Source organism: Octopus sinensis, linkage group LG6 (genome assembly GCF_006345805.1).
Source record: "Octopus sinensis linkage group LG6, ASM634580v1, whole genome shotgun sequence".
Taxonomy (NCBI): Eukaryota; Metazoa; Mollusca; class Cephalopoda; order Octopoda; family Octopodidae; genus Octopus; species Octopus sinensis.
Window position 1 is genome coordinate 68,294,559 of NC_043002.1, and position 20,644 is coordinate 68,315,202.

Sequence of the window (20,644 nt, forward strand, 5' to 3'; positions counted from 1 at the left end):
CCAGTAATCCATGACAGCACTTAGCTAGTGTACCTAATCGTTTAGATCACCTGCAAACTAAACGCCCATACTTTGTATACATGTATGTGTGTGTGTGTGTGTGTGTGTGTGTGTGTGTGTGTTTGTGTGTTTGTGTTTGTCCTCAACCAATACCACTTGACAACTGGTGTTGGTTTGTTTACAACTGTGCAACTTAGAGGTTCAACAAAAAGAGACCAGGCTTAAAAAAGAAGTACTGGGTCCAATTTGTTCAACTGAACCCTTCAAGGTAGTGCCCCAGCATGGTCGCAATCCAATGACTGGAACAGATTAAAGATAAACGATAAATACTATCACTGAATATTGACTAAACAAATAAGAAATGGTTTATTTGTTTTAATAGATTTTATTTGTGAGCATGGAATGTGGAAATAAATACACTGTTGTCAATATTTAATGTAGCATGCCACCACCGGTCAGGAAAATAAATGGCCTGAAAAATAAAACGAGAGAAAGATATAATAATTAATGCTACTCAAATGATGGTGACATGTTTAATGTTTGTTTGTGTTGCAAATGAGTGTTTGTTAGAATTATTGACATTAAATGAACATAAGGGAATGTTATGTCACATCTGTAATTTGTTTGTTCGTTAAATGTTTGCTTTTGTGTTTCTATATTAGCACCTTCTATTACAGTTTTGGGCTGACCAAAGTCTTCCGAGCAGATTTGGTACATAGAAACTGGAAGAAGCAAGTCATGTGTGTGTGTGTGTGTATATATATATATATATATATATCAAACTAAGCAACAAGGATATCTATGATGTTGTTGGTAAAAAATCTTCTTTGTCTATCTCCTTATCCTCTTGGAGATTTTAGGTAAAATTATACTAATGTGTCCTTCTAATTTAATCAAATTCTATGTCTTTGTACAGCTGAAGATTGCTCTACATTTTAAATTGATATAATAAAATGATTGCATTGTTCAATTAAATGGAGTTGCATGAAACGATCATACAGCATTACCTCTGGATATCCTTGTTGCTTATTTTGATTTTAATCACCTTATTTTGAAATGGTATGGATAATACCGTACTAAATTCTGGTGCCTCAACTCAGGTACCATATTCATCTGAATCTATATATATATATATACTTTACTTAAAAGCATATTACTCTACACCTGGTATTTGAGTACTCTTTTTTTCCACCTTGTTTTACATTTATGTGTTTACTCCGGTATATATATATATATATATATATATGTTATAATTTAGTTAGAACAAACAGTAAAATGTTGTCATTATAGTACTTGGAGGAGTTTTGAATATCGGAGCAAAGAGCTATGATGCATTCCCATCAGCCATTAATGGCAACCTTAATAGCTGACGAGAATGCATCGCAGCTCTTCGTTCCGACAACTTTTTACTGTTTGTTCTAAATTATAACATATATAAATAATCCTCTATTTATCTAATATCAAGGTCTCATTCTTTCGTTGTTACTTTTTATTATCCTCATCATCCTCATCATCATAGTTTAACGTCCGCTTTCCATGCTAGCATGGGTTGGACGGTTTGACTGTGGGCTGGTGAACCAGATGGATGTGCCAGGCTCCAATCTTGATCTGGCTGAGTTTCTACAGCTGGATGCCCTTCCTGACATATATATATGTTTGAAAAAAGAAAAAGAATGACTTCACTGGCAGTTCTAATCAGTTTAATTTATTATTTAAAAATTTTTTTAATAATATAAATTTTAGTTCATAGATCAAGTAAGTTCACTGTTAACTTGGGTGTGGAGAATTAAAAAAAAATTTCCTTTTAACTTGGAGAACTTTCTCCCATAACATCGGTGGCATGGAGAGGGGAGGCTGGTATGCATGGGTGACTCTGGTCTTTCATAAACAGCCTTGCCTGGACTTGTGCCTCAGAGAGGAACTTTCTAGGTTTAATCCCATGGTGATTCATGACCAAAGGGAGGGTCTTTATATATGTGTATGTATGTATATGTATGTGTGTGTATGTGTGTATGGTATGGTCGCATGGCTAAGATACTTGCTTCCCAACCATGTGGTTTCAGGTTCAGTCCTTCAACATGGTAGCTTGGGCAAGTGTCTTCCAGTACAGCTCTTGGTTGATCGATACTTTGTGAGTAGATTTAGTAGAGGGTAACTGAAAGAAACCTGTTGTGCATGTGTGTGTGTGTGAGTGTCTGTGCACATGTGTTTGTGTGAATTCATATTCCCATTCATCTCCACATGTGTTCATTAGCTGTAAATAATAGTCTTGCTAGAAAACTGTCATTGACTCGCAGTCCACTGCAAAAGCTTGTCCAGATTTCTCAACATGTTTCAACATGCTGTGCAACCTCTCTGAACAAAATGTTCATTGATACAGCACCATTTACTTCCATTGCTCTACATAAAACAAATCTGGGCTATATCTTGGTCGATAGACTGGGGTTATTATCTCAGTTGGAAACAAATGAGGGTCAGCAACAGGAAGGGTATTTGACCATAGAAAAACTCTGCCTCAGCTTTTTCTTGCTTGATCCATACAAGCATGGAAAAGTAGATGTTAAGATGACGATGATGGTGGTGAGATTATGTTGTGGTTGTGGTGATGATGATGCAAGTTCCGAGGAATTACTTCCTGGAAAGTTCCGAGGAGGGAAGGAATTACTTCACAGAAAGTTCGGAGTTTAAATTACTTCCTGGAAAGTTCTGAGGAGGGGGAGGAATTACTTCCTGGAAGACTCCGAGGACTTCCTGGAACATTCCGAGCATGATACATCATGGAAATTTCCGAGGACTTCCTAGAAAGTTCTGAGGATGATACTTCTGGAAAATTCTGAGGACTTCCTGGAAAGTTCCAATGATGAGACTTCCGAGGGTGAGACTTACTGGAAAATTCTGAGGACTTCCTGGAACGTTCCAAAGATGTGAGACCTCCTTGAAAGTTCCGAGAATGTCACTTCTTGGAAAATTCCGAAGATTTCCTGGAAAGTTGCGAGGAATTCCAAGGATGCGAGACTTCCTGGAAACGTCCGAGGATGCCACTTCCTGGAAAATTTCGAGGACTTCCAGGTAAGTTCTGAGGATGGGATTTCCTGGAAAGTTCCAAGGATGAGAGAGTTCTGGAAAGTTCCAAGGATGGCACTTCCAGGAAAATTCCGATGGCTTCCTGGAAAGTTCTGAGGATGTCACTTCATGTAAAATTCCAAGGGACTTCCTGGAAAGTTCCGAATATGTATTTATTATATTATTTATTCTCTTTCTTTTCTTTCCTTTTTTTCTTTCAGTGTTTCTTTCTGTGGAAGGACATTGGCTCGAAATATTAAAGACTTTTTCATTTCCTGAGTGTTATACTAATACATCTGTTTGTTGTCTACACCACCTGTCTTCATCTTTTGTTTTTGTGTGAATTCTCCCTATATATATATATATGAGGATAACTTATACGTATAAAAGAGGACAATTATATATCTGCTATATTGGAAATATGCAATGGCTCCATAACTACCATCTCGGTTACAAACCTGGAGCCTTAGTAACCTGTTATAGAACTTACCTAGCGTACCTAATCGTTTAGATCCCCTGTAAATTAAACCCCCCCAAACTTTGGATCTGGGATAAAATAATAATGACAATAGCTACTACTCACTTGACCAGGACTAATTGTACATTCGAAAGGTCGATCTTCTGGCTTAAGGGAAGGATAATGTTGTATGAGCCACTGTAGGGTTGTTTGGTTAGGATGAAAATCTGGGATCTTATCTGGGGGATATAAGAACCATCTCTGGAAAAAGAAACAGACATAAAAATACTGTAATAAACAGAAATAAAACAAAAGACAGACACATACAGAAGTTAGAATGGGATCCTACATTGATAAAACTCAATATGATAGTACTTCTTATAAATAATGCTATTAAATATTCAATGTATTATTTTAGCGTCATCAGCATCATCATTCATCATCATTGGTGCCATCGTCATCATTGTTGTCATCACCAAAACCACCATCACCACCACCACTATGATTCTCTAACAAGCATAGGTGTGTGAGTGTGTGTTTGTGTATTTATGTGTGTGCGTGTATGGGTGTGTGTATGTGTGTGTTTGTGTTTCCTTGTTTTGAAATCATGTGACAGTTATAAATGAGCTTCACTGTCATACAAGTAGTCAGCATTGGATTAACCATTAAGCAAAATAAGCAGTCCTTTTTCATCATGACAATACTCCAGCCCACATCTCAGTGGTTGCCATGGCAACAATTGGTGATTGTGGATACAAACTTGTTCCCCATCCACCTTATTCACCAGACTTAGTCCCCTCTGACTTTCATCTATTCCCAAAAATGAAAAATGCCATGGCTGGTCGCCATTTTGCCAGTGACAATGACATCATAGACACTGTAGGAAGTTTCTTGGAGTCTCAAACAAAAAGAGTTCCTCTATGTCAGGATGATGGTGCTTCAGCACCACTGGAGAAAGCGTTCAGCCATCGAGGGGGACTATGTTGAAAAATAAATCATCAGAAGTCTTGTACTATGTTTTGTTTTTTTGAGGCTCAAGACTTTTCATACACCCCTCGTATACACAGCAAAAGAGAAACCTGCCGTTTGTTGTAACCTAAAGTTTTGGCTAAATATTCCTGGTTGAGTGCCCTTCTTAACATCAACATTTTACATTGTAGACTGGATGCATTTTATTATAGCTAATATAAAATGGATTATACATGCAGAAAATTATATTGCATATTTTGAAATATTAATACACATTTTGACACAAATATAATTGCTAACATTGCAGTCACAACATTAAAAGGTCACATTCTTCAAAAGTGAAGTTCTGTAAAGCTAAATACACTTTTCTTTCAAACACCTCGTCAGAAATTCTCACAGAAAAATGAAAAAAAAAAAGAGAGCTTAAAAATATATTTTAAAAAAAACTGAAAAATATATTAACAACAGATTTATTTTATTGACATTTCCAGAAAGCAAACAAATTACATTTATCAAAGCAATTGAGAAACATATTTTGAACTTTATACAATGTTATCTCAAAGTTACAGAGATATTCAGCATTAAGAATTTACGTGAACCGACTTGATTATTTTATCTCTTTGAAAGACTAAGAGTGGTAAAGAAAATATTACACACAAATAATTTATGGATCCTTTATTAGGAGAGCAAACAAGAAGAAATTAGAATGTAGCATATCAGTGAAGTTTACATACCCTGGCTACAACAGCTAAACACGTACATTATATAACAGGTGCTACTGGCTATTCTTACTACCTCATAAACAGGTAAAATTTTCAATCAAAACAGTGTCACTCAACCTGTTAGAAACACCAGCTAAATCGCTCTACCAGCTTTATAAAGAGAAAGAACCATGTAATCACAAAATAATATAATTCCAGATGTCTTAACCGTTTTGCTACCACATTTCTATATAAATTCTCTGCCTTTCTTTCAATTATTTTTGAAAATGAAGAATTTAGTAAAATAACTGTTGTTATTAAGCTAATGCTTAGAACATAAAACTACTGTGAGATTTTGAAGGAAGGTTTTAATTTAGATCAGTTTAAAACAAGAAGTCTGTATCAAAGAACAAGGGTTCGTATTGAGAGGGTTCAACAAAGATAGGATGACAACAACATAAACAATTTGATGATAAGTCTATTTTTTTTCAAAAATACAATGTAGAGTTGAAGATGGCATATATACCTGTACTCAAGAGAAATAAAGTTACAGAAAGTGTCATTATTTTTTTTATTTACCAAGGCCTAATTTCCCATGGGAGTGGGTAGCCACAAGACACACACCAGCCATTCGATTCATGTCACAGCTCAAAGAGGCGAGCCCTGTCCTATGCTCAGGTTAAGGCATAGAAAGCAAACTCCTGATATTAGCAGCAGGGCCCAACAGCATATGCTGGTTTACCCCCGCTGCATCATGCTGGTTCCATACCCCTTTGAGTAACATCAAATTCACTTATCCTTCCACAAACACTCTCCAAGCTTTACTATCATTTATAAACTCTCTTGCCTCTCTCACTCCAACACCTCTAACCACCAAAGCTTTCCACACTCCATCCATCCACACAAACCGAGGTCTGCCTCTGGTTCTGCTGCCTACCACTTTTGCCTTCATCACCCTGGGTGATGAGTCCTGGATATGAGTCTAAACTACATCTGGTAGTGAGACCCAGGGACCCTGGTTTCAGGGTTTGAGGAGTGTGGAACAACCTCTTAGCCACTATTGTTCCCAGGTTTACTCTGACCCGGAGTGGTAGCACCTGTAAGGGTCCCAGCTAGGGGTTAACTAGCAAACCCCCTTATGACTGGGGAGGGGGACTTGTAGAATGCAGTCACTATATTCCCTACATAGCGTAAGAAGCGACTAAAAGGGGCGGGAGCAAAAGAACTGGGAATCCATTCCTAGTAATTTCTGCTTCCTAAAAAGACAACAAGGAAAAATAAGGGTCATTGCTTAACTAATCAGGAAAAGAGTTGACCTAGTCAAAACTCACTCACAATCCAACACCCTCATCACCCACTGCAGATCCCTCACTCTTCCTCACATGCCGATCTGCACACTCTCCATGGCTTTACATATCTCTCCTCACACTCTTATAGAATATTTCTATCCCTTCTGTACTACTTATACTCTCCCCACCACTATTCCCTGTGAGTAGGCCCTCTCTCTCTCTCTCTTTCTCTCTCCCCTACCTCCCACTCCTTCCTTGTCCTACAAGGGTAGCCAAGCATCTACTCTGTAGTAAGACAGCTATCTCTGTCCTGCTATCATACTCCAGCCTTTCACCTACCACATGGCCACTTCTCAGTTCCACTCTGTCTCTTAGCTGAGAGGTCCTTGTCTTGCAAGCTACTTGGCAACCCTGTAGGTGTTGGTGTCACATAAAAAGCACCCATGCAGGCACCATGTAAAAAGCTCCTGTGCTGGTGCAACATATAAAGTACCTAGTACATTCTGTAAAGGGGTTGGGATTAGGAAGGGCATTCAGTTATAGGAACTGTGTCAATGCAGACAGGTAGAGCCTGGTGCAGCTCTCTGGCTTGCCAGCTCCTGTCAAACCATCTAAACAAAGACAGCATGGAAAACAGATGTTAAATAATAATGATGAAGATGATGATTAACTGTTTTGATATTATAATTCTGTTGAAATACACTTCAATAAATTCACATCATAGAACCAAGGGCAGTCTCAGAAAAGTGGGTATCAAGAGGGTTAAACAAAGACAGGGTGATAATGAATGACTTTATTCATAAGTCTGTTTATGAAGCATCAGGAGGAAAGGGAGGAGGAGGAAGAGGAGGGATGGGAGGAGGAAAAGAAGAGGAGGAGGAAGAAGAAGAGGAGGAAGAAGAGGTGGAGGAAGAAGAGGTGGAGGAAGATGAGGAGGAAGAAGAGGTGGAGGAGGAGGAAGAAGGGGAGGAAGAGGAGGAAGAAGAGGAGGAAGAGAGGAGGAAGAAGAGGAGGAGGAAGAGGAGGAAGAGGAGGAAGAGGAGGAAGAGGAGGATGGTGATGATGAAGAGGAGGAGGGGAGGAAGAAGAGGGTGATGATGAAGAGGAGGAGGGGAGGAAGAAGAGGGTGATGATGATGAGGAGAAGAAGGAAGAATAGGAAGAAGGGAAGAGGAGGAGAGCATGCTGTGCTTTAAAATGAGATGCATTGTATCAAATACCTTCTTTTTTTTAACTCAGTGAAGAGTTAGTTTCTCAACACAAAAAATAATTTTAATTAATTTACTCCAAGAGTTTTTGTTAAGATGGAAGATCATTTTGTTATTTTACCTTAATTCTCTGAATTTGCCTCTTTTCATAAAAAAATTTTTTTTTTTTACTTACAAATATTAAGTTACAGTTTCTAATCGTGTTGCAGATACTGAGGAATTTAATCTGTTGCAATGTCAGTTTTAACAAAGATGTTTTTCTCATGACAGACAGGAACTAAAAGTAAAAGCTGATTGGCTAATATTGAGTGAGCAAAGAGAGAGAGAGGAAGAGGCAGACAGACAGAAAAAACAAGAGAAACAGAGGAAGAGAATGAGAGAGAGAGAGAGAATTCTTTAAGCCTTTTGTCATCATATTTCAACTGAAAGAGCCTTCATTTTCAATTGAAAATGAAAGTCAAACCGTCCAACCATGCCAGCATGGAAAGCGGATGTTAAAGGATGCAGCGATGATGATGAAGATGATGATGATGATGATGATGAAAAGTTTAGTAAAATACTCTTATTGTTATTAAACTGGTATCTGGAACCAATAATTTCAAAGGAAGGTTATATTTTAGATCAGTTTAAGAGGAAGTTTGTATCATAGGCGTAGGAGTGGCTGTGTGGTAAGTAGCTTGCTTATGAACCACATGGTTCCAGGTTCAGTCCCACTGCGTAGCACCTTGGACAAGTATCTTCTACTATAGCCTGGGACCAACTAAAGCCTTGTGAGTGGATTTGGTAGACAGAAACTGGAAGAAGCTCATCATATATATGTATATTTATATATGTATGTGTGTGTATATGTTTGTGTTTCTGTGTTTGTCCCCCAAACATCGCTTGACAACCGATGCTGGTGTGTTTACGTCCCTGTAACTTAGCGGTTCGGCAAAAGAGGTCCATAGAATAAGTACTAGGCTTACAAAGAATAAGTCCAGGGGTCGATTTGCTCGACTGAAAGCGGTGCTCCAGCATGGCCACAGTCAAATGACTGAAACAAGTAAAAGAGTAAAAGAGTAAAGAGTATAGAACCAAGAATGGTCTCCCAAAAAGCTTGGTTTCAAAATGGTTGTTATTACTTTCATGTTCAATGACAATGCTTGCGGCAAATGTATATCAAAAGAAAACAATAACAACAAATATTTTATGTGAAAGGTAGTGAAATTAAGATAAAAGAAGTCATGAAATATAAATTTAACAAATGACAACATGACAATACTACGATGACATGAAGAAGAAACAGCTTGAAATTTTCATGTTGGCTTTTATGATAATAAAACAGTTTTCATTAATGTTTTTACATTGTACCTTTTTTCTCTTTTCGTGAGATTGTATTTGTCATTTTGTATGGATATTGCTTTTGTTGAGCAGTCTGAGCTTATACCATTAAGTTTATTACATTAAAATGTACTTCTGAGAACATCCTAATGAATATCTGGGACATTAAAATTAGGCCATTCCTGAGATTTTAACCAACCCTGCAAGCATAGAAATGACTGAAAACTCAGGGGCAACCTAATTAATATTCCAGATATGCAAATATACCATGTTCTAAGTGCAGCCACATCATCTTAATCACTAAAATATGTAAAAACCCATCTAAAGGATAACAAAGTATTTATAGGTGCAAGTATGGCTGTGTGGTTAAGACATTTGCTTTGCAAGCATGTGGTTTTGGGTTCAGTCTTACTGCACAGTATCTTTAGCAGCTACTTTTTTACCTTTTTCCCATAACCTCAAGTTGACTAATGCCTTTTAATGGAATTTAGTAGATGGAAACTACCCTAAATCCTGTTGGCTGGACTGAGTTCAATTCATCTTGTGGGATAGCTTGGATCCTAGAGGAACAATAGCAAGCAATCTCTGTAATGTGCCAGGCCAACTTAGTCGATGTTCTACAAGACATCATAAGCCAAGCAACATTTTCTTCCATTAAGTTCCTGGGTTCCAGTACTATAACTTCAGGCTGAACAAAGCCTTGTGAATGGATTTGGTAGACAGAAACTCAAACAGGGCAAGGCAGCGAGCTGGCAGAAACGTTAGCATGCCGGGCGAAGTGCTTAGTGGTATTTCGTCTGCCATTACATTCTGAGTTCAAATTCCACCAAGGTTGACTTTGCCTTTCATCCTTTCAGGGTTGATAAATTAAGTACCAGTTACATACTGGGGTCGATGTAATTGACTTAATCCCTTTGTCTGTCCTTGTTTGGCCCCTCTATTGTGGGCAATAAAGAATTAAGAAACTGAAAGGAGCCTGTCATTCGTGTGTGTGTGTGTGTGTGTGTCTGTTTGTGTTTGTGTTTACCCTGTTTGGCAGCGAGTGTTGATGTGTCTATGTCCCCATAACTTTGAAGTTCAGCAAAACGGACCGATAGAATAAGTACCAGGTTTAAAAGGAAAATTAAGTATTGAGGTTGATACATTCGACTAAAAATTCTTTGAGGTGGTGCCCCAGCATGGCCACAGTCTAATGACTGAAACAAGTAAAAAAATAGAAGATATGTGGGTTGTAAGGACAGGCATTTAAAGACCAATTACAAACCAGATGACGCAGGACATTTCAAAAACCATCCAAAGCTTACATCAATAAAGAGAACAAAAATATGAATAAACATTAAAGCAAGATCAAAAGAGGTCACTACAAAAGATGGCGCCATCTGGCAAGTAATATGTTAATGGGAAGTAAGGCAGGTGGAGAGTCATATGATCTTTAGTATTTTAACAAACATCTGATATCAAAGTGTAGACAGCTAGCTAGAAAAACGCAACTGATAGCAGAGGTCACTATGAAACACTGCCTTTATGTGGTTGTCTGACCTGCTAGAAATAGCAGCCAAATTCTCACAAATCCAACACTACCATTTTATAATATGAATAATCAAGTGAAAGGATGACAATTATCATCATCATCATCATCATCATAGTTTAACATCCGTTTTCCATGCTGGCATGGGTTGGACAGTTTGACTGAGGACTGGCAAGCCAGTGCGCTGCACCAGGCTCCAATCTGATCTGGCAAGGTTTCTACAGCTGGATGCCCTTCCTAATGCCAACCACTCTGAGAGTGTAGTGGGTGCTTTTTATGTGCAACTGGCACAGGAGCCAGTCAGGCGGCACAAAAATGTAAATTATATAATTAGGTGCAGGCATGACTGTGTGATCAGAAAGCTTCCCAAGCACATAATTTCAGGTTCAGTTTCACTGCATAGTAAATGTTTCCCATTATAGCTTCAGGCCAACTAAAGCCTTGTAAATGGATTTAGTAGGTGAAGACTGAAAGAAACCCATCATATATATGTTTGCACATGTGTGCACACAGGCATGTGCCTGTCTTCTTGTCATGAAATTATGACAGTTGTGAATAAGCATCACTATCAAATAAGCATTTCATTTCTTATCTTCTGTGCAAACATGTTCTGCCATGAGGAAGTAACCAATTGTTTGGAAACAGATGCAGGTTGAAACAGGAAGGGAATCTAGCCATAGAAAACCTGCCTCAATGAATTCTGTCTGACCCAAGCAAACATGAAAATTGGAAAGTAAAACAATGCCGAGCATACAAAGCATAATTGATTAAAATTCTAGATTTTATATCAGCAATTAGTGAATCTTTCAGAAAGACAAACAAAACAAATTGCAAATGATCAGAACAAGATTTTTATGATAGCAAATGCTATCATAGCTACACTTTAATACAAACATGTTAGTGTGTAAATATAATGGTTAGATGAAAAGAAAAATCCTGAGGTGAGTCTCTGTTTAGAAAAAATTTTTACCAACATTCATTTAAAAAAAAATTTTTCTTTGACATAATCATATTTTGTTTAAAGTGTGCATTTTCCATTTGTGGAGGCACAATGGCCCAGTGGTTAGGGCAGCGGGCTCGCGGTCGGAGAATCGCGGTTTCAATTTCCAGACCGGGTGTCGTGTGTGTTTATTAAGCAAAAACACCTAAAGTTCCACGAGGCTCTGGCAGGGAGTGGTGGCGAGCCCTGTTATACTCTTTCACCCCAACTTCTCACTCTTTCTTCCTGTTCCTTGAGTAACACTGCAATGGACTGGTGTCCCGTCCTGCTGAGCAGGGAACACATATGCCACAGAAACTAGGAAACCAGGCCCATGAGCCTGGCTAGGCTTGAAAAGGGTGCATAAAAAATAAAAATAAAATTTTCCATTTAATTTCTTGATTAGTTCTTAAATTAAATTTTAATTTATTTTGCATTAAACCCAAAACCACATGGCACCTTGGCCAAGTGTCTCGTCACCTATAGACCCAAGACAGACCAATGTATTGCGAGTAAATTTAGTAGAAGGAAACTGTGTGGAAGCCCATCAAGTATATGAAGTATATGTATGTGTGTATGTCTTTGCATTTGTTCCACCACCACCACTTGACAAAGAGTGTTGGTTTGTTTACATTCCTGTTCAGCAAAAGAGATTGACAGAATAAGTAACAGATGAAAAAAAGAAAATAGTATTAGGTTCAATACTATTTTTGACTAAACTCTTCAAGGGAGTACCCCAATATGGCTGCAGTCCAATGACTGAAACACTGAAACAAATAAAACAATATTTAAAAGAAAGATTAACAGTGGAATCAATATTCACCTTTCTGCCATATATCATTTCAGCATATCCAGGGCCATGAAAATGAAAAGGGACGCCAGTACCAGCAGCTACATGGGAAGAGAATCAAATAAAAATTTTTGAAGACATATATTAAAAATTTTCCAATTATAAAATCCTGTCTAAAATAATTGTTTCTAATATAAGCATAACACTTAAGAGATTAAGACTCTATTCCTTAGAGCATAGGTGAGAAAGATATGCCATAATATACATCTGGAAGATCCTGGAAGGACTTGTTCCAAACTTTGGCATCGAGAGTTACACAAATACTAGAACTGGGTGCCACTGCATAGTGCCAAGGACTCCAAATTTGCCATCAAGATGTAGGACAAAATACTGCAATAGCCTGGGCTTCAGAGGTCCACAGCTCTTCAATATCCTCCCGAAGGACCTGAGAGACCTGCATGGGGTGGATGTAGGTGTCTTCAAAATAAAGCTGGACCTCTTCCTGTCAGGTGTCCCATATGAACCAACTTCGCGGCAGGAGGTGCATATGAGGGCAGCTGCATCAAACTCTCTCATGCACCAAACATCAATTGCTAAAAAGCATTTGTGAAGTAAAATTATGTTACAACACCAAATGGCAGTGCCCCAGCATGGACACAGCTCATGAGCTGAAACTGGATAAAATAAAAATAAATAAATAAAAATAAAACCAGAAACTTTAGGGAGAGAAATAACTTGATTAAATGGACCCCAGTATTCGCCTAATTGTGGAGGTGCATGGCTTAGTGGCTAGGGTGTTGGACTCATGATTGTAAGATTGTGGTCTTGATTCCTTCGCGGCAGGAGGTGCATATGAGGGCAGCTGCATCAAACTCTCTCATGCACCAAACATCAATTGCTAAAAAGCATTTGTGAAGTAAAATTATGTTACAACACCAAATGGCAGTGCCCCAGCATGGACACAGCTCATGAGCTGAAACTGGATAAAATAAAAATAAATAAATAAAAATAAAACCAGAAACTTTAGGGAGAGAAATAACTTGATTAAATGGACCCCAGTATTCGCCTAATTGTGGAGGTGCATGGCTTAGTGGCTAGGGTGTTGGACTCATGATTGTAAGATTGTGGTCTTGATTCCTGGACCAGGTGATACATTGTGTTCTTGAAAAAACAAATATCATTTCATACTGCTCCAGTCCACTCAGCTATTAGAAATAGTAATCCTGAGACAGATTGGCATCCTGCCCAAGGAGGAATATACACGCAAGAAAAACCTGGAAACTGGCACTATAGGTGCAGGAGTGTCTGTGTAGTAAGTAGCTTGCTTACTAACCACATGGTTCTGGTTTCAGTCCCACTGCGTGACACATCGGGCAAGTGTCTTCTATTATAGCCTCAGGCTGACCAAAGCCTTGTGAGTGAATTTGGTACATGGAAACTGAAAGAAGCCTGTTGTATATATATATATATATATATATATATATATATATATATATATATATATGTATGTATGTATGCATATGGTTGTGTGTCTGAGTTTGTCCCCACAACATCACTTGACAACCAATGCTGGTGTGTTTACGCTCCCGTCACTTAGCAGTTCGGCAAAAGACCGATAGAATAAGTACTAGGCTTACAAAGAATAAGTCCTGGGGTCGATTTGCTCGACTAAAGGCACTGCTCCAGCATGGCCGCAGTCAAATGACTGAAACAAATAAAAGAAAAAAAAAGAAAAGAAAAAAGAATACTGTTTACAGAGTAATGCAGACTAACCCACTTGTCTAATAATTATATATAATTATATATATATATACAAGGTAGTTCTGGAAAAATGTAGAGATGCTGAAGCAGAGATGAGTAGATATGTGTTGTGAACAAGGGACAAGATGGAGGGGCTCCTCAGGCAGACGGAAGGTTCTTCTTTACATTGTAACAGTTTTTAGAATTCTTTTCTCATTGATGGGTTACCTTCTCTGAAGCTTCACATTCTATACCCACTTTAGGGCATGATTGGGACTGTTCTAGAACTGTCAGTTTCCTCTGTTGTTTAGGCAAAGGGGACATGGCTGAAAATTCTTCTAGATAAATAACAGCACTGGAATTGTTGGGATAACCAAGTTATTGCCAGAGAAATGGATAAAGTAACTAAGGTTGTCAGACTATATGACAATAGTATTTTGGATTTTATTTTGATTGGGGATACACAAAATAAATATTGTCTGATGTTTACATCTTGAGGGTTAAATTGTTATTGTTAGTGAGATATTTAGTTTATTTAGTTATCGTGTTTTGTAGAAAACAAAAATCATTCATATAAATTACTTTAAGATCAGCTGTCTATAGGAACTTCTGCATGGCAGTGAACAGATGAACTAATTTCTCACAGCTGAATCTGTTGAAGAGTTAGAGAAAAAAATTTCAAATGTGGAAACAAAAACCAGAGTAAAGAATTCTTCAAGAAAATCTAGTGAAGATAAAGTAGTTTTAATTAGCAAGAAAAACAATACAGGACTTTACTGCTATTTGGGAAGTGGCCATGCTAGATATACAGAAAAGGAGTCTACAGGAATAACATGTGGGGTACCAAATGTAAACTAAGAAGTACAAGAGTGGAATCACAGACAAACTAACAGAGAAGAAGGACTTCATATATAGCAGATCACAAGAGTAATTAGCAGTAAGAATACATCAAAGTGGCGAGCTGGCAGAAACTCTACACCAGGTGAAATACTTAGTGGTATTTCACCTGCCGCTATGTTCTGAATTCAAATTCTGCTGCGGTCGACTTAACCTTTCATCCTTTCAGGGTTGATTAAATAAGTACCAATTAAACACTGGGGTCAATGTAATTGACTTAATCCCTTTGTCTGTCCTTGTTTGTCACCTCTTTGTTTAGCCCCTTGTGGGCAATAAAGAAATAAGAATACACATGAATATACTCTATCCAATGCTTGGAGGGCTCCACAGAAGTGGTTGAAAGCTTCTGTTAGCTATGCAGGCTAATCAGCAGCAGTAGAGAAGAATTTTCTGAAAGCATAGTAGCCAGAATAAGAACAGAGTAGAAAAAGTCCAAGGAGCTATCACTTCTGTTGGTAACAAACAGATTCTATCTTTCTGTGTGAAGAGCAGATTGTATGAAAGTTTTGTACAAAGTGCAATGTTTTACGGTAGTGAAACATAGGCAGTGAATGTAGAAGAGGTACAGAGTTTGATAAGAAGTGAGGTGAACCTGTTCTATTGAATGTATAATGTTAATGAATGAATGGGGGACAAATGAACTGAGAAAAACACCCAGCTTGGTTTTATCTTAGAACCAGATGCAACGTATTCAAGAGGTATTGATACACAATGCACATGGGAGATGACAGCTGGGTAAACAAGTGACAAACAATGATATTGGAAGAAACCAGGGGAAGAGGAAGACCAAGGAAGACATAGAATGAAGTGATGAAGATTGAATCTCATAAGAGATGACAAGTGACAGAGTATCCATAATAGTAAAGTAAAATAGATGCATGTTGATGATGATGATGATGGTGGTGGTGGTGGTGGTGGTGATGGTGACAGTGGAAGTGCTTTTGGGGTGATATTGGTGATGGTGAAGGTGTAGTGGTGAAGATGATGATTATGATCATCATGATGATAATAATGATCATGATGAAAGAAAACAGCAACATCTTTTATACAATTGCGATTTTCTCAACAATACTTTTAACCGATAAAATTATCTCTCAGTTTTATTTGTTGTGAAACATTTATAAAATTAAGGATTGAAGAAAAATCATAAGGCTTGATTGCAACACTTGACATCTGCATAGATTTCAAAAGAGTTTAGAATAAAAACAGTCTTACTAAATTGGCAAGATACAAACCGGACCTCTTTTGCTAAACCAATACATTCATTCAACACAACACAACAGAAATTCTATGAGGTAGCCGGACTTCACGATCCACTTAACATCTCATACTTGACATCACTAGCTACTCATTAGATGACAATTCAATCTTTTATTGTCTTATATTTTCAAGTAACGAAAAACAAGTTAAAATGACAACCCTTCCTTAAAAATTAATCTTATCTACATTTTGCAAAGGAAACAAACTAAAGCTAGAAATGCTTAAAGATCATTGGATGAGGCTTGTTTCTGAACTCCCATCCCTACAAAACTAAAAACTTGAATCTTTAAACACTCCCTCCTAACATGTATAATGAACTGTAACAATTTTTCAAATTACACAGAGGCATAGGCATGGCTGTATGGTTAAGAAGTTTGCTTCTCATCATCTAGGTTTCAGGTTCAGTCCCATTGCACAGAATCTTGGGCAAGTGTCTTCTGCTACAGCTCCATGCAAACTGAACCCTTGTGAGTGATTTGTTAGAACTGAAAGAAGTCTATTGCATATTATATATATATATATATATATATATATATATATATATATATATATATATATATATATAAATATATATATAACATCTAATATAGGATAAGCTTTTCCAAAAATTTTATCAGTGACCAGCATATTAAAAAATACCTTTTAGGGTGAAAATTATAAACAACTTATAAATAAGGGCAAAAGAAAAAAATTTCTCTGCCAAATATGCTGAGAATAGACTTTAAATCGTCAATAACCATATATAATTAATTCATCACTATAAGCCCGTTATAGTGCTGTGGTTATTGATGATTTAAAGTCTATTCTCGGCATATTTGGCATAGAATTTTTTTATTTTGCCCTTATTCATAAGTTGTATATATATATATATATATACATACACACACACACACCACACACACACACATACATACATACATACATACATACATACATACATACATACATATATATATATGTATGTACGTGTGAATATAAAATCATTTAACATCTATTGTTCAACCTCTTAGCCACTATTTTGGGTTGGATGGTGTGACAAGATTTAGCAAGCTGGTGGGAGGGGGGAATGCATCAGACTGCAGTCTGATTTGACATGGCTTCTGTGGCTGGATGCTCTTCCTAATGCCGACTACTTTCTAGAGTGTGTTGGATGCTTTCCTGTGACACCGCATGGGCACTTTTATGTAGCACTATACAGGCGGTTTTATGTGATGCCAGGTGCTATTATGTGTTACTGCAAGGGTACTTTATATATATATATATATATTATCCTCATCATTGCCGTTATCGTTTAACGTCCACTTTCCATGCTGGCATGGGTTGGACGGTTTGACTGAGGACTGGCAAGCCAGAAGGCTGTGCCAGGCTTCAATCCGATCTGGCAAAGTTTCTACAGCTGGATGCCCTTCCTAATGCCAACACTCCAAAATTATAGTAGGTGCCGTTTACATGTCACTGGCACAGGAGTCAGTTAGGCTGTACAGGCAATGACCATGCTTGAATGGTGCTTCTTGTGTTCCACCAGCATGGGACCAGTCAGCCGGCACTGGCATCAACCACGCTCAAATGGTGTTTTATGTGCCACCAGCATGGGAGCTACTCAGGCAGCACTGGCAACGATCACTCTGGAATAGTGCTTTTTACGTGCCACTGGCATGGGACCAGTCAGGCAGCACTGGCATTGACCATGCTCAAATGGTGCTTTTTACATGCCACCGGCACAGGTGCCAATGAGGCGGTACTGTCATCAGCCACGACGACGACTTCACTTGCTTCAACATGTCTTCACAAGTACAGTTTATTACCCAATGATTGAAAGGTACTTTTAAATGGGCTGGTTATGCCGTACTGACATAGGCCACAGTTATGGTCTCACTTGGCTTGCCGGATCTTCTTAATCACAGCATATCTTCTCAAGCACAGCATATGTAAATGTGTGTGGGGGTGATGTGGGGGTGGATGCATGTGCATGTCTTGATATTATTCAATTGTTAAAACAAGCATCATGGTAATACAAGCAGTGTTACTCACTTAAAATCTTCTGTAGAAAGCACTATTACCTTACATGAAAACATGCTGGTGGTACAAAAACAAGCACCTAATGTATACTGTAAAGTGGTTGGCATTAGAAAGGGCATCCAGCCATAGAAACCATGCTAAAGTAAACCTTGGAGCATAATGCAGCCATTTCAGCCATTGGATCCTTTCAAACCATCCACTCTATGCCAGCATGTGAACATGGACACTAAATGACAACAGTGAGGATAAGGATACTCTACTCTTTTACTCTTTTATTTGTTTCAGTCATTTGACTGTGGCCATGCTGGAGCACCACCTTTAGTTGAACAAATCGACCCCAGGACTTATTCTTTGTAAGCCTAGTACTTATACTATCGGTCACTTTTGCTGAACCGCTAAGTTACAGGGACGTAAACACACCACCATCGGTTGTCAAGTGATGTTGGGGGGACAAACACAAACACATAAACACACACACACACACACACATAAATATACATATACAACAGGCTTCTTTTAGTTTCCGTCTACCAAATCCACTCACAAGGCTTTGGTCGGCCCGATGCTATAGTAGAAGACACTTGCCCAAGGTGCCACGCAATGGGAATGAACTCGGGACCATGTGGTTGGTAAGCAAGCTACTTACCACACAGTCACTCCTGCGCCTGATGATGATGATGATTCTTGTTAAAAAATAATAAATTTGTGCTCTGCCAAATGTATGGAGTAATCCTTCAGTTTAATGTAAAACTGTTTTCATTATAACATAAAAATAAATAGGAAAACAACATTTGAGTGTGGTTGTTACTTGTTCCGCTGGACTGGCTCCCGTGCAAGTGACACGTAAAAAGCACCTTTGAGTGTGGTCATTGCCAGGCCCGCTGACTAGCCCTCGTGCCAGTGGCACGTAAAAGCACCCACTACACTCTCGGAGTGGTTGGCGTTAGCAAGGGCATCCAGCTGTAGAAACTTTACCAGATCAGATTGGAGCCTGGTGCAGCCACTGACTTTCCAGACCTCAGTCAAACCATCCAATCTATGTCAGCATGGAAAACAGGTGTTAAACAATGATGATGATATATGCACCATTATCATCATCATTTTAATGTCCACTTTTCCTTTCTTACACAAGCCAGACAAAGTATACTGAGGCAGATTTTCTATGGAGGGATGACCTTCTTGACACCAACCCTCACCTGTTACAAATAAGGTAATAGTTCCTGACAGCTAGGCATGTTTTGCAATATACTGGAAATTAATGATACTGCCTGTATGACAGTGACACTCATTTACAACTATCATGCAATGTTAAAACACACACACGTGTGTGCATGCACGTGCAGCAAGCCTCTTTCAATTTCTTATTTCTTGCTGCCCAAAAGGGGCTACACACAGAGGGGACAAACAAGGACAGACAAAGGGATCAAGTCAATTATATCGACCCCAGTGTGTAACTGGTACTTATTTAATCAATCCTGAAAAGATGAAAGGCAAAGTTGACCTCAGTGGAATTTGAACACAGAACATAGCAACAGACAAAATACTGCTAAGCATTTTGCCTGGCATGCTAACATTTCTGCCAGCTCGCCACCTTAATTGCCAGCTCGCCGCCTCTTTCAATTTTTGCCTATCAAATCCACTCACAAGGCATTAGATGGTCAGCTGACTTAAGCTGTAGTAGAAGACACTTGCCCAGGATGCCACACAGTGGGACTGAATGCAAAACCAAGTGGTTGGCAAGCAAACTTCTTAACATACAAAGTCATGCTAGCACCTATATTAATTTATTTAGCCACTCATTTCTAGTGATCTAATTAATGTGTAGATAGGACAAGGAATATTTGCATGAGATGAAATGGTGCACTTGGTAATTATAAAAAAAGTTTGCAGGATATTTCATGACAGATTCTACACTTTGAACATTAGCTGTGTCGTGGTTCAGATACATTGTTCTAAGATTCAGGCTAAAATGGCATGTTCAGAGACTTTTTACAGCAAGCTATCAAAGCAGTAAGTGAAAGGTTATAATTACTGTTGATGATGGTAAGCTATAACTTGGCATGATACCTATTTACTGAGCATTCAAAAGTACAGTGCCTTTTACAAGGATAAAGTGTAGTGTTGAAGATGGCATATGATTTGAATTCACAGCTGTCAAGCCAACATCTTCATAATTCAGCCAGATGAAATTTTGAAAGAAATATCATTTTTTTTAATAATTTACCTTTTGATATTATATATCTATTGAAATACACTGCTCTTAGTTCAATTTTTTTTTTAAATAATGGAGAATTTAGTAAAATAACTTTGTCATTTTTAAGCTGATGTTGGTAACATAAATCAACAAAATATTTTGATGGAAAATTCTAATACAGATTACTTTAAAAGAAGAAGTTTGTATCATAATATACAACAGTATCAGATG

The 20,644-nt window shown here is 38.1% G+C and overlaps 1 protein-coding gene across 2 annotated transcripts in view; it reads right to left on the reverse strand.

Annotated features, from left to right (window-relative positions):
* Positions 1 to 365: 365 nt before the first annotated feature.
* Positions 366 to 20,644, reverse strand: part of LOC115213454 (jmjC domain-containing protein 8) — a 38,595-nt gene continuing 18,316 nt past the window's right edge. For both annotated transcript variants that reach the window (XM_029782433.2, XM_029782434.2), the window contains 3 exons: positions 12,337 to 12,404; positions 3,647 to 3,781; positions 366 to 472 (listed from right to left, as the gene is read on the reverse strand). In XM_029782433.2, coding sequence (XP_029638293.1) covers positions 386 to 472; positions 3,647 to 3,781; positions 12,337 to 12,404 — 290 coding nt within the window. In that variant the 3' untranslated portion in view covers positions 366 to 385. The remainder of the gene's footprint in view (positions 473 to 3,646; positions 3,782 to 12,336; positions 12,405 to 20,644) is intronic.